The sequence below is a fragment of the Dromiciops gliroides genome, chromosome 2 (assembly GCF_019393635.1).
Source record: "Dromiciops gliroides isolate mDroGli1 chromosome 2, mDroGli1.pri, whole genome shotgun sequence".
Taxonomy (NCBI): Eukaryota; Metazoa; Chordata; class Mammalia; order Microbiotheria; family Microbiotheriidae; genus Dromiciops; species Dromiciops gliroides.
Window position 1 is genome coordinate 409,368,045 of NC_057862.1, and position 16,197 is coordinate 409,384,241.

Genomic DNA, 16,197 nt, shown 5'->3' on the forward strand with positions numbered 1-16,197 from the left:
CTAGGTCTATTTCGATTGCCTGGGACTGAAAATGAAGAAGCTGATATCAATGTTATGTAGACAATTTAGTCCCCAGTGCTGATGCAGAGGCCTGACCTATGAAATGTCCCAATAGAAAATATTTCAGAGAGTACCAGAGACTGTGAGCTATCACATATCTTGATGGATGAGAGAATCAAGGTTGGTGAGACTTACCTAACTCCTGCACTTCCCCCTTAGGGCCACTCAGAGATGTTTGGGTGAGTGTGTTTCAGAAATCCTCTCACTGTACCTGAAGAATGAGAATTATAATTGGGAGAAAGTTGGGGAGATGGGCAGAGGTTTCCACGTAGAAGTATGAGTTTTCCTTTCATTGTCTCTTTTCAATAAATTATGTGGCTAAAGTGTGTTGAGTCCCTGTGTCCTATGAATTTTGCGTTCATTTGACAGAAAGTCAAGGGTCATTTAGTGTAGTAAATACCTCAGGGAGCCCAGTTCAGTTTTTCTCTTACTTTCATCTCTAATCTATTATTTAACTTCATAAATTCAGTGTACACTTTTCCTTATAGAGGCTTATCTTTATTAGAGTATGACTGCTTCAATAGTTTACCTCATAGGTAAAGGCTATAAAATATATGGAAATATTCCAAGAGTAACAATTTTAATATAAAAACTACTATCCAAATTCCTTAGAGCTGTTAACATTTCAACTATAAGATACATACATTTAGGTCAGATACACATGTATACTATAGGTTAAAATAATGCTCAATTTTCTAGGATCATTAGCCTTCCATAATTATATTGGCTACATTTCTCTTCCAGCAATGCACAGTATAGGAAGTTATGAAAATTAAGTTACCTTTAATAAGAATGGAGTAATTAGAAAATAAACATTCTTCATTTGCTAATAATCCTCATAGAAAGAAGACTATTTTCCCCTTTCTTTTCAAGGTAATTAACTAGCAGTTCAGTCATTTTTTGTAGGAAACAATCAGTTACTTCTGGTTTTATTGCTTTAGGCAGTGATTTTCACATTCACACACCAAATTCTCAAATTAAAAAAAAAAAAAAAAGAAGCCTTTGCTTCCAGGTCTAATGTATCCCCATCCCTCTATAGGACTTCACATTAAAAATATATTTACTCTTCACCAGGCATCTTGGCTTCAACCAGAGTTGACATGTAACAAATATTTTGAATTTCATAATACATGAAAAGTAGATCTTAAATGATGTATTCTCTTTTAATATAGTTTTAAATTTTCTAATGACCAGAATTAGTGTTGAATCATATGAACAAGACCATACGAAAATGAGAAAAATCAGTATGTGAACTGAAACAAAGAAAAAAATTAATATATACATGCTACTTAATGCCACCACCAGAAGATAACATGCATATTCACTTTGCCTTGTATTCCTCATCCTACATGAACAGTTATGTTTATGCTACCTCATAGTATACAGATCATTAACTCACAGACGTCATTAACTCACAGGATCATAGGAAAATCATTTTACCTTTTAGTGTCCCAGGCAACTCTTTAAGACCTTAATTTATAGATAATTACTGATCTAAATCAATGGAGAATGTTTCCACACTGGAGATTCCCTACATGGATGAAATAGCAGATCTGAACCAAAAAAGAAAATTAATCCAGTCATGTTACCTGATTATATTAGCAAATAATATTATTTCTGAAGAATTTAAATTGAAGATCATGCATAGGAGATTAGAGAGCATATGGTGGCCATGAACAGGCTATGACATATTACAAATGAAGAATGGCATAGGAGAAGCAGTATAAATAATTGATCAAACAGGCATTTATTAAATACCTACTGTGTGCCAGGCACTGTGCTAGCCTTTGATGATACAAAGAATCAAACTATCCCTACTCTCCTGGTATATATATCAGGAAAAAATTTATTAACTAGAGAAAAATGAGCTGGTCACATAACAAGAAATAGGAATATATTCAACACAAAAAGATAGATAGACACACATACATACACATATACATACATGTATGTATGTATACATAAAGTATGTATATGTGTCTGTATATTGTGTGGGTGTATATATGTGTGGGTGTATATATATATATACACACACACACACACATACACACACACACATACACACACACACACATACACACACACATACACACACACACACACACACACACACACATATACACACACGTATCTCCTCTATAGAATGTAATCCCCTGCTCTGTGTTTGTATTCTCCAGGCCTTGCCCAGACTGGTATTTCTTAATTGAGTCAAAGTCTTTGTTGCTTTGAAGTTTCCCTGGAATGGTCAGTGGGGATCCATACCAACACTTCTGTCTTTCTTATGTCTCTTTTGAGTCTAATATCCACCCCTACTTCCTGAAGGCAATTGTAAGCCTTTTCCAGTACACAAAGCTGTTCTGAGAACTTTGTATAGCTTTTCCATAACATCCTCTTCCCCCAGTTCTTCCTTCCCCACTTTGTAATTTCTTAGTAACATTCTTGATAAATTCCCTAATCAGTTCTTTCCCCACTCCATTGAACTGAATATTTCAGGTTATACTCACTCCAGCCTCCCTACTTCTGCTTTAGTTATTTAGAGGAAAAGGAGGAGAAGGGAACAACATATTTATTAGGTTCCCACTATATGTCAAGCATATAGTAGGGGCAACTAGGTGGTGCAGTGGACAGAGTGCAAGGCCTGGAGTCAGGAAGACTCATCTTCCTGAGTTCAAATCTGGTCTCAGACACTTACTACCTGTATGACCTTGGGTAAATCACTTTAACCCTGTTTGCCTCAGTTCCTCATCTGTAAAAAATGAGCTAGGAAAGGAAATGGCAAACCATTCCAGTATCTTTGCCAAGAAAACTCCAAATGGGCTCACAAAGAGTTGGACATGACTGAAAGCAAGTCAACAACAATGCAACACAGGCCAGGCACTTTGCTAAGCACTTTGCAAATATTATTTCATTTGATCTTCACAGCAACCCTACAATTCTAAGTGCTTTTATTATGCTCATTTTATAATCAAGAAAACTGAGACAGACAAAGGTTAAGTGACTTGCCCACAGTCACAAAACTAGAAAGCGTTGGAGATCACATTTGAACTCAAGTCTTCCTGGCACCAAGACCAGTGTTCTGTCCCCTATGCCACCTACCTCTCACTATGTATACTTTTGAGTGATTTTTGCAATTGAATTACCTAGAGGTTTGTTCCTAGGTTGAAGTCGAATAAAAGTGTGAATTTTCTTAAAGCATTTATTAAGCACTTCCTATGTGCTAAATGCTGAGATACAACTGGAAAACCAAGATCGTTCCTTCTCTCCAGGAATTCTCATTCCAATATGGGAGACAACATATATAGGAGTTTTTCGCTACAAATCATATTAAAAGGGCCTGTGGTCCTTAGAGCATTTAATTAGGTGAACCCTATACTTAACCAAATTTGCATACTAAAGGCACCAACCAAGTTTTCCTTTTCTCATAAAATAGTTTACAAATGCTGGAAAGAATAAAAAAACATTTTTACTGTCATGTATTAGTCCTATTTTAGTCTGATAGAAAATTTTTCCGTAAAATCACACTGCCATAATTCCATATAAATAATTCAGCTTTCTATTTTTACTCATGATAGTTCAATAATCTCATGCTGTTTGAATTGGGGCACCATGATAATTGATGTTTTATTAGTCCACTGTAAGGTTCTCTCTTTATTGGTAAAGTTCTTTAGTTTTTAAACTCTGAGTGAGTTGAACTAGAGAATGTCCCATGAATTTTCTTGAGCTGTATGTACTCTATCCCTTGATCTTGCTGGTTCAAAGATATTTTCTTGAGCATTTTCCAAAGAAACAGTGATTAAACATTTTCTTTCTTGCATTTTTACCAATAGTCCAATGATTCTATGATTATTTTTCCATTCCCATCATTCAGCTTTGTGTGTAAATAATACAAAGCTGAGAGAGACAGCTAAGGCTAAATAGTAGTCAGAAATACCTAAAATCTACTTGACAATTCCTTTATTGTAGCTACAGCGTCTGACAACACAAATTCTAACCCTACTGTCTGCTACCCCACCATTCTGTAGCAATGGGCAACAGAAATAAACTCTTCAGTCTTCTTTCCTCCAGCACCCCAACCTTTTTGTGAAGAATATAGAGGAACAGGAAAACAGAAGACTGTGCAGCCAGAAAACAGGGAACTGAAGCAAGGTACTAGTGTGGTAGCAAACACCCCCAGTAAGAATGGAGACTAGTATTCAACAAGGACCAGTCCTGCCCCTTTGCTATGCCCAAAGTCACTTAGGAAAGGAACTCAAGCCAGTGAAAAGTGAATTCTTCTGCAAAGGGGTAGGCTGAGACAACTTTGAAATCCAGCCCTCAGGGATCCACCATCAAAGGGGAACGTGTCAGAAAGTCAGCCATCTAATTTAATAATCTAATCTAAGGGGAATATGCTGAAATTACCAAAGATCACAGGAAGAAGAAAACATTTAAAGATCTTGAACACAAGCCGATAAATCAACAAAAAAGTTATTAGTAACAGAGGAAAAATGATTTCCAGGATGTCTAAACAAGTCCAAACATCTCTGCATAAATATTGCAAGACACAAAAACCCCGAATCAATACCTAATGAAGCAGAGGACTCTGTGAATTCCCATGAGAGCATGGAATCACAGTAGAATGTCCCCAAATACTTCAAGAGAGAAATATGAATGGTGAAAGGAGAATTTGAGCTGCATAACAGAAATAACTGGTAAAATAGAAACAAAACAAAACAAAACCAGTTATCTGGAATACAAATGTATAGAAGTGAAGGGCAGTCTTAAAGAACAAAAGCAAAAAAGCAATAATGTTTGAAAAAAACCAAAACACATGATCTCTCTACAAGCACAACATTTTTATCTCCAAGATAGAATACATTGAGACAACTGAAGGATCATAGGTCTTCCAAAGGAAGATATCAAATGAAAAAACCTGAACACCACAATGCAAGAAATGATACAAGAAAGTTACCCAGAACTTCTAAACACAGAAAACAAAATGCAATCAAGAGAATTCACAGATTGTCTCTTGGGCAATGCAAGGGGTGGGGGAGAAACATGCTGAAAATGTGGGTTCTGAGTGCTTAAAAAAATTGGTCAAAATACATTTCCTGTGTCATCAGGATCTTTGTTCAGAGAAAACATAAACCAAACAACTTTTGTAACAACTTTCTACCATCATAAGTAGCAACATGTCAAAAAATAGCTGTAAATTCCTGTTCTTCCAGTAGTCATTAACCTGAATTTTTATTTTACTAGCATCTTGCCATTTATGTATTCATATGCTTAAGATTTGCATAAAAATCATTTCTCAAAATGCTTAAAATTCCTAAAAACCATAAATGTTGATTTTCTTCCTCTCTTTTTGATGCCAACTCTAACCAGAGGCCTCTTCATTTCAAGGAAGGCTGTACTGCAGTTAGTGAAGATTAAAATGCAGTAGCTTAATCTTTTCAAGCTATGAATGGAGATAATTGAAGCATAAGCCATTTAATGTTTTTGTACACACTTATTTGAATGTGTCTGTAGTTTCTGGGGAAGAGACTGCACGTGGATGGAATATTTCACTGTTTTATTTGAAGCAGAATAATCTAATGGAAAGGGACTAAATTGGGTACCTAGAATTGCAGGTTTACATACTGGATTTGTCACGAACTCATGGGTGATTTTCCATGTATTTAGGATTATTTCTTGTGGTCGGTGGCAATGACACTATCCATTATCATTGCAGTTGATGTCCTTGAGTGTGTTTTTATTACGTTAAGTGTGAAATATCTTAACAATGTAGGAGGATGAGAACTTGGTTGCATTGTTGACAAAAATTCTAAGTGACATTTCATTGTAGTCTACTGTTTCTTTCAAAGTTTGTGAGGTGCTGATATAACATGATTTTTTTTTTCAATAAAGCTTCAGTCTACTTATCTTGCCCAGGTTTGTAGTGCAGGGGCTGCTCATGGGTCCAGTTCCTCTACTGATTTTCATAAGAGCTTTGGCCTGGGCCTCTTGACCCCTTGCTTCACAGGCTTCATCATGTCAATGTTAAATATAATATAGACACCTGATTGACATAGCCCACAGCATCTTAGAACTTCTCAGTTTACCTTGGCAGGTAGCTGGGGATGACAGGTGTATGCTACCATGCCTGGCCCATGGTTTCCTTTTTAATAAATTGTACATTATTTCTCATTTGCTCTTTATTTCTTAATTCAATTAATCATTTGTTTTTCCTATAACCTTTTCATAATTGAGTAATGTACTTGAGAGTACATTTAATTCCTGTTAGGTGGAGCTAAAACCAACACTCTTCTTAGTTCAGGTCTAACTCTCAAAAGGAAATTTAGTTTCCTTTAACACGTGAAGGATACATAACAATGATACTGTGGCACTCAGCTTCTCTCTAACATAACCTCCCTCATCTTCATATGGAAATGTATCTCCTAATCATGGAAAGAGGATATGATAATTCACATGGTCATCAGAAATCTACCAAGTCAGAAACCCCAACTTCACATGAGTGGAATTTTCTAATGCCCTTAAGTGACCAGGAAACTTCCTCTAGGAAACAGGGGGCAGTCAGGCCTTGAGGCAGTTTTGACTCCTCTTAGGGAAAACTAATCCCTTTTGCTGGAGGTAAGGAGCAAGGATGGGCCTAATCTGTATGGTAGGGCTTATAGATATGAGTCCTATCACAAATATTTTACTATGAACTTCTGTATCCCTAGGCATCTTTGCTATTTTCAAAACTAAAAACTTATAAAGATATCAGAACAGAATTTATTGAATATTATGTTTCTCTTAAAATGGCAAGCTAAGTGACACAAGCATATATAGAGCACTGAGCCTGGAGTCAGGAAGACCTGAGTTCCAATGTGGCCTGAGACACTGAGTAGCTGTGTTACCCTGGGCAAGTCACTTACCTATCTTTTTCAATTGCCTCAACTGCAAAACGATTATAATAATAGTATCTACCCTGCAGGGTTATTGTGAGGATCAAATGAGGTAATATTTGTAAATCATTTAGCACAGTGCCTGGAACATAGTAGGTGCTGTATAAATGCTTATTCCCTTTCCCCCTTCACCTTCTATTTAAAATGTATCACCTTTTAAAAATTTGATTTATCCAATATATGCCAAGCAACCTGAGAGGAGTAGTATCATCGGTCTTGATTCATTTATCTTTCCTATTGACCTTCTGCCAATAGGAGATGCAGTTTGAGTTATTTTTCCTCTAATATTGATGGATTACCCTAAGCCATATCCACATACTAACCAGTCCCACTTGTTATCAATGGGACATATTTCTGAGACAGCTGACCATTGAGTGTTAGAGACGCCATCTGTAGCTGGGAAATAATTTGTCTGCAAAGCTAAGTGGCCTATGTGGTCATTAAGCCTATGCACTGTTGATGTTGGCAAGATACTTTCTCTGTAGTCTTAAAAGTTTTTAATTGAAGCTATTTCACTCCGATTACATAATGTACTAGCCTGTCCACCCCATACCCTTCAAAAGGAGATTCTGCTTCTCAAACTTAGCACAGAGCTCCTCTGATGGTATTCTTTGTGATTCAGTAGCAAATGGCCCAGCTTTAGGTAGCATAGATTAATTCCTAATTAATACACTTTCCTGTGCTGATGACTGCCCATTTTCAGGTCATTCAGAAATCTTAACAGCTTTTAAACATTACTAAAATACTATTCACTATAATCAATCCTACTATTGTTTTAATGAAGTGCTTTGGCATAAAATCTTCTCTAGGATTTCCATGTAAAGTTGTATTGAAGAATTACTATTTTTATGTAGTTCAATTATATTTCCAAGAGAATATACTGATACATGCATATATACACGTCATATTTATGTATCCATATGTATGTATTCATAGAGAGAGAAATAAGGCACACAGTCATGTTTTAAATTTTATGGTTTTTTCTTGTTTTTCGGGGGGTGGGGTTAAAGTAGAATACTCACTGTCATGTCCACTTTCAGGAGTATTGTGTTTGACCAGGTAAAGAAACCACTTTTTCCTAAGAATAAAATTTTATTTCAGTAACCAAAAACATTTCCCAGTATTATAAGACCACTGAAGGAAATTAAGCTTAGTGAGTTTTACCAACGCTATTTTAAGATTTATGAATTTGAGGTTCTTATTTATATACTGATTTAAATATTCAACTTTTCTATGTTTCTGAGAATATAAAGGTATTTTTATAATTATTATTTTAATTATCTTAATTGGCTAGATAAAACAAAATTAGATATAAATTACAGTTTTCTAAATAAGATTAATGTTTTTCTTTCTTCAGAACAGACCAAGATTTCACATAAGCCCTGACTAATTTCCATTTTAAAAGCATAAAGATTAATGTAGTTTTAATATTCTAATAAGTAAGGCCATTATTTTAAGACCAGACATATTCCCCCAGTAAAAATGCCATTAGGTTGTTTTTATGCTGACATTATAGTAAACGAAACCACCAAAATTGTTGGGGAGTTCAGCTGTCCTTGACCACAACAGAATGTCTAATTGGACTGTCAACTTTCCTATTTTTAAAAAATTGATATTATGAAGTTTTAATTTTTTTTGTAAAACCAATCAACTATAATTGTTATCAGCCCTAAGGAAAAAAATTTTCATGTGACTCCAAATTTTAAAAGGTTGTCTGACAAAATCTTTTTTTTGAGGGGTGGTGTGTAGAAGTGTGTAGCTTCAGATTTAATGCTAGTTGAGTGTGTTGTTCAGGTGGGGGTTCCTTATGCCGGCATTCCCTATACCAATCACAGCATGGGTCTATTTCCTACTTGTGCTGTTTTGGCAGCTATAAGGTACAAAGCTGTATAAGCTAGACTAGTTACAGTATATAGATGGAAGAAAACCATCTGGGGATGAAAAATATTAAAAATATATTATGCTAAAGGTATATGAAAGAGAAACTAAAAGTAATGGAATATATTTCAGGTATTATGTAGGCCATTCAAATGTATCTTAATGATCATTGAAAATCAGTGGAAATTTATTGAAAATAATTTAATTTTTATCATTTATAAATTTCAATAACACAAATATTGCCTTAGATTAACTCAGAAGTTTTCACTATTTGCACGTTTATCTTCACACCACAGTTGTTAACTCCACTATACAAATGAGGAACTTCAAACACAAAAATTTTGAATTTAGTCTTATAAATGAAAAGTTTTCCCAATTGTGTTCCCTTTGATAATATGAAACATCATATGTTAGCTTAGTGTAGGGGGAAGGTTGAAATTGTTTCCACTCAGAGGCAGCACAGTAAAGTGGAAAGAATGCTAGAATTAGGAAAATCTGAATTTAAATGACTTATGACATGAAGTAACAGGTTCTGGGCTATTCACTTGTCATCTCTAAACTTCATTTTCCTTATTTGTCCCTTTACACATACTCCCTCTCCCCTGCCTTATTGTTGCCTAGCAAAATGGCAATTACCCTTAAATCTTGTTTATTTGTTACAAGTACTTTTATATTGTGTTCTGTCTCCAGATAAAAATAAACTTATTTTCTTTGTATTTTGAGTGTTTGCTGTAAATTGGTGAACCACACTTTAAGGGAAGAACAGGGTGGAACTTCTACACAAATAACCCTAGACTGACCTCTAGACAATATTGAAATCTTCTTTTCCCCCTGTTCTCTACCAATCTCCATTTCCCTCTCATGTTCTCTTGCTCTTACTCCCCCTTACCCCCAGCAAGAACTTTAAAAGCATTTGGTAAACCTCAAAGTAATAGTTATTATTCACATATTCACATTTATCTTCTGCTTTCCAGCAACCACCCTGTAAGGGCAAGCATTATTATTTGTAGATGAGGGGACTAATTTGTAATCAGTAAGCCAGGACTTGAATTCGGGTCTCCTGTCATGAAGATCAGCACTGTTTCCACAACACTATGCTACTTCCCTGCTGTTTTTGCATTATTATCTAACATTTCAGATTTGCACATAATTGCTTCTTGTAATAGGACAAGGTGTCTCAAAATATTAAGATTTTATCTACCTTGAACATTAGTATGACATTTTCATATTTGATTTTTCATAATAGTTCAAAACAGAAAATGTCACAGTGTTACATGAAAAGAAAATTTACTGAAGACTATGGTATGTCTGTATATAATATTGGTCTTTTTAAAATGAATATTGGGTCATGAAAAATAAGACTGGATTTACTTCTCAACAGTATACCATGAGACTAAGCCTGTTAAGATGTTCTTCAATTTATTTATTGGCTATTAATCCATTCTTGTCTATGACGAAGATAAAAAGTTATTTCCTCTGTTGTTGCATATCATATTGGCTATCAAAATTTGTAATTAGAACTTTTTTTTTTTGCAGATTTGTTCCTTACTACAATATCAAGTTCTAGTACCCCTCAGTTTGAGATATGGGAAAATAAGGTAAGAAATCTTTAAAAGTTGGGCATTTTAAAACTATGACTTGCAGCAAAAGCACATAACTAAAGGAAATATAATCAAAGTAATCACTCTCATATTGGTTTCAGAAATAAATAGAACAGACATTAAGAGCCTGTAGTTGCATTGTTGCATTCAAACTGCAGAAGGAAATGATTCACTCAGCATCAATTCCTCTGCAGGTTTTTAGCACAACTGCCAATTAAACCAATCAGTCTACCCTAATGTGCATGTTAACAGGGTTCCTGCAGTGTTGTCAGCTGTTCCAAGAGGTTACTGTCATTTAATTTGTCAGCATGATGGTTTATGAAGAAAAATCTTTTTAAGGGACTAATTTCCCCTCCTTGCCTCCAGGCTTATATATTTTTAGTCTGGTTTAAACATGACTAAAAGAAATTAGATTTAGATATGAGCTTACTGCCAAATTGACTAGATTGAATTGTTTCTCCCAGCAAGATGTGTTTCTGAACTTTACCTTAAAAACCTATCCAAATTGGTATTTTGGGGTGATTTTTAGATTTCATAAAAAAATAATTCATCAGAGGCAGACTGAAATCTTTAAGGTAGAAACAGAATGTCTTAATTTCCTCAATTTCAATCAATTTCAACCTAAGTAATATTTTATTTGGTCTAAATTGGTTCCATGGTGCTTAATAGGGTAACTAAAAGATGAACAATAAGACTTATCAGAAATATATAACTTGTCTTTTTCTATTTTACCACACCCTTGTGTAATGACTTAAACATGGTAGGTATTCCATAAACATTTATTGATTTGTTGATATTAAGAAATTTTACAAGTAGTGTTTGAGTATAGGAACTAGGCAATTATAATGATTACCATCATCAACTGAGTACACTAATGTGGGGAGACATCCATTGGCAACCATTTTTGATACCGAGGATTTAATCTTTTTATCCAAATGAAAAAAGAAATAAACATGTCAAGTTGAATGTTACTCCTGTGAATTCAACTTGAGAAAAGAAAATCCTTGAATGTGAGTACAGTGATACTAGACTTCATATTTGTGTTCATTCATCAAACATGTATTAAAGCACCTTTTTACTCTGTGCGTGTGTGTGTGTATGTGTGTGTGTGTATGCATAGATGATTATGCTGGGGGAGATAAAATTTAATTAAGCAATCACTTTTCTCATGGAGCTTACTGTTCAACTTTGAAATATATAAACAACACATGTTCTTTGTATGATTTGAATGTACACAGTTTTAAATTTTGTATTAAGTTGTGTGACAATAATAAAAAGTAATTTCATAGAGGCTGCATAGTTTAACTTCTAAGGAATGAAGATAATTATAATAGAAAAATAAATTCTTCAAGTACTCAGTTATCAAAATCATTTTACTGCGAATAAAACTACGTTCCCTCTGTATGTATTGTTATAATATGTATGTGTATATATATGTACATAACTTATATATTGTCATAGAATCATAATCTATGTCATTCCTGACCCAAATACCAGTATAATAATATATTCTATTATATTAATTTACATTTTCATATCACAAAATTCTATCCTTAGCCCACTTTTTTTCTCTCCATTTCATCTCTCCTTTGGTCATCTTTTCCTATGACTTCAGTCATCACCTATATACCCTCAAATCCAAAGTCCCTGTCTCTGTTCCAATTTCTACCCAGAAGTCCAATCCAATATTTCCAGTCATGACGGCTATCTCCTTTTGAATTGTTTATGGCACTCCAAACTCAACATACCTAAAATTGAATTATCTTTCCCAGAGAACTTTCCTCTTCCTCTAATTTCACCTTCTTTTAATACTGCGTTTATCTTCTCAGACACCTAACCTCATAAGCTTGGAGTCATCTTATTCCTCCCAGTCTCTCACCCCATGTATCCATTCATTTGCTAAATTCTATCACCCTTCTCTCTCAGCTGAAGACTGACTGGTAGATTGAGAAAACTGAAGCCATCTACTGTGAAATCTCTCTTCCTCTTCTCACTGTCTCAAAATCCCTTGATATTATTCCCACTTTCTCCCCCTTTTCACCAGTCTCTGATAATGACCCTTCTCCTTGCAAAACCAAACCCTGTAAATGTGCCCTTGATCCTATCCCCTCCTGTCCCCTTAACATATTGCAATCTTTTTAAAAATTTATTTTAGTTTTCAACATTTGTTTAAATAAGATTTCCAATTTCAAATTTTTCTCCCTCCCCCCCTAGACAGCAGATAATCTAATATAGGTTTTATATATATATATATATATATATAAAATAACATTAAACATATTTCTGCATTAGTCATGTTATACGAGAAGAATCAGAACAATAAGGAAAAACCTCAAAAAAGAAAAACAGCACCAAAAACAAAAGAAATAGTATGGTCCAATCAGCGTCCTATTCCACAGTTCCTTTTTTTTTTTTCCTGGATTTGGAGAGCCTTTTCCATCATGAGTCCTTTCTTGTTCCATTGGATTGATGAGAAGAATCTAGTCTATCACAGTTGATCAACACATAATGTTGCCGATGCTGTGTACAGTGTTCTCCTGGTTCTGCTCATCTCACTCATCATCAATTCAGGCAAGTCCTTCCATGTTTCTCTGAACTCCTCCTGCTCATTGTTCCTTACAGCACAATAGTATTCCATTACATTCATATACCACAACTTGTCCAGCCATTCCCCAATTGATGGGCATCCCCTCAATTTCCAATTCCTTGCCACCACAAAAAGAGCAGCTATAAATATTTTTGTACATGTGGATCCTTTTCCTTTTCCATGATCTCTTTGGGGGAAAGACCCAAAAGTGGTATTGCTGGGTCATAGGGTGTGAACAGCTTTATAGCCCTTTGGGCATAATTCCAAATTGCTCTCCAGAATGGTTGGATCAGTTCACAGCTCCACCAACAATGCACCTATCAGATTGGCTAATATGACAAAAAAGGAAAATAATAAATGTTGGAGAAGCTGTGGAAAAATTGGAACATATATTGCAATCTTAAACATTATCTTTCTTTAATCTTCAACCTCTTCCTATACCTTCATTTCTTCCTACTATTTTCAAACATGCCTAAGTCTCCCTTATCATTAAAAAACTTTCACTAGACCCCACCATTGCCTTAAGCTATTCTCCTATATTTCTGCTGTCTTTCTCAGCCAGACTCCTAGAAAAAGCTGTCTACACTCACTGTTTCACTTTTTCTCCTCTTACTTATTTCCCAGATCTTAGAAATATGGTTTGCTTCTGATCTCATCACTCAATTGAACTGTCTCTCCCCAAAATTACCTATAACTTCTTAATTGGCAAATCTGATGGACTTTTTTCAGTTATCTTTCTCTGCCAATCTACTACATTCTAGATTTGTCACTATTGACCACCCTCACCTCCTGAATGCCCTTTCATAACACTACTCTGTACTATTTTGCTTCCTGCCTTTTTATCTCTTCCTTTTCAGTCTCTTTTGCTGGCTCATTATCCAAATCATGTCATGAATGCTCCCTGGCTCTGTCCTGGTATCCCCCCTTTTCTTGATAAACTCACACACATTTTCTCTCTCTCTCTCTCTCTCTCTCTCTCTCTCACACACACACACACACACACACACACCCCTTATCAGTTTACCATGGTTCACTAATGTTTATTCACTAATGTTTATTACTCTAGCTCTATATATCCAGCCCAAGTCTTTCCCTTCAGCTTAAGTCCTCCATTACTAATTTATCTATTGGATGTTTCAAATTCAGTGTCTTAGAAACATCTCAAGTTCAAACAGATCTAAAGTGAAACCCATTACTTTTCTCTTCAAACCTACACCCATCGTCCAAACTTCTCTGTTTCTCTTCAAGGCATCACCATTCTTTTTGGTCTCCTAGGTTTGTAACCTTAGAGTTTTCCTCACCTCTTCATCCTCCCTCACTCATTATAGCCAACCAGTTGTCAGATCTCGTGATTTCTACTTCCATAACCTTACTCACACCTGACACCTCTCTACTCACATAAGTGCCACCTTGGTTAAGGCACCAATCAGTTGCCAAACCTTGCCAGTTCTACCTCTGTAGTATTTCTCTCATCAATTCTTTTTCTCCAGCCACACAGCCACCACCTTAATTCAAGCCCTCAGCCCCTCTCATCTAGGTTATTGCAGTGGCCCTCTAATTGCAATAGGGGATGATGTCAAGGGATTGATTGAAACAGCCTCAAATCTCGTCTCTCTTCACTCTATTCACCATATTGTCAAAGTAATTTTCATTAAGCACAAATCTGACCATGTCATTCTCCTACTCAGTAAAGTCTAATGGCTTCCTATTGACCCTAGAATCAAATATTAACTCCTTTGTTTAGCTTGTAAAGGCCTTCAGAACAATCCCCAAAATTATTTTTCCAGTTTCATTGTACATTACTCCACCTCCCACACTCAGCAGTGCAAACAAACTGGCCTCTCTCTTCTTCACACAGAGCATTATATCTTCTATGTCTTTTTTTTTTTTTTGGTAGCTTAATGTATTTTAACAGCAAACCTATAGGAACAGCGCAGAAGACAGATAACATTAAAAACATGTACTTGCATGTAGGACAATTCAGAAAAGTATAGTGAATGTATGGAATCCATATAATATAGTGAATGTATGGAATCCATATTCAAAATAGCATTTTATTTTGAAGTCCGGAGCAATTTCACGCACCAGACGCTTGAAGGGAAGTTTACAAATCAGAAGTTAACTGGGCTTCTGATGACGTCTGATTTCAGGGAGAGCCACAGTACCCAGCCTGTAACGATGAAGTTTCTTGACCCCTCCAGTAGAGGGCGCACTCCTGCGAGCAGCTTTTGTAGGGAGCTGCTTCCTGGGGACTTCAGCCCAAAGATTCCCAGGCAGTTTGCCTGGTATGAGCCATGTTCCTGAAGACTTCTCATACCACGCCCCTTTCTCTCTCGCCTTGGGCTCAGGTTGTGAAGCACTTAAATGCCAGAGACATTTTTATTTGATTCTGGAAAGAGCTGGAAAGCATTGGAATTTATTCATTGATCCTGTCAGACCTGCATTCTAAGTAAATCCCTTTGGTGGCTTTGAGGGTAGATTCTTATAGGGTGATATTTAAGACAGGGGAAGCCATTAGGAAGTTCTTGTTAATAGTTTGGAAGAAAAGTAATTAAGGCCTGAACTGGGGTGATGGCTATATGAGTGGAGATGAGGGGTCAGATCTTGATGATATGGCTTACTTGAGTCATATACCAAGCTTTCTTTAAACTTTTTTTCCCTCTACTACTTCTTGTTGTTGTTTTGTTTTGGTTTTGGTGTTTGGGGGGTTTTGGGGGGACAGTGAGGGTTAAGTGAATTCCCCAAGGTCACACAGCTTAGTAAGCATCAAGTGTCTGAGGCTGAATTTGAACTCAGGTCCTCCTGAAACCAGGGCCAGTGCTTTATCCACTGCGCCAACTACCTGCCCCCATTTCTTGTTGTTTTATGAGTCATTACTATCCATAACATTTTACCATTTTTCTCCATAAGATTTTGCAAACACATTTTTAGTCTAACATGATGTTGCCTTTGGCTTCCATATTTGTCCACTAGCAAGAAGACTTGGTGTTTGCTGACTGAAGTTTTTAGGTCTTTTGATGTCTCCTCTTGATTACAATTGATTTTTGTACATTAAACTTCCTTAACAAATGCTGATAGTATGGGTGCATATATGTTCTCTTATTAATTTCCACCTTTAGGGGGAACAATTACTTGTTAAAATTGC

The 16,197-nt window shown here is 35.7% G+C and overlaps 1 protein-coding gene across 2 annotated transcripts in view; it reads left to right on the forward strand.

Annotated features, from left to right (window-relative positions):
* ITFG1 (integrin alpha FG-GAP repeat containing 1) overlaps positions 1-16,197 on the forward strand; it is a 266,663-nt gene that overhangs the window by 77,264 nt on the left and 173,202 nt on the right. For both annotated transcript variants that reach the window (XM_043984576.1, XM_043984577.1), the window contains one exon: positions 10,401-10,462. In XM_043984576.1, the coding sequence (XP_043840511.1) occupies positions 10,401-10,462 (62 nt within the window). The remainder of the gene's footprint in view (positions 1-10,400; positions 10,463-16,197) is intronic.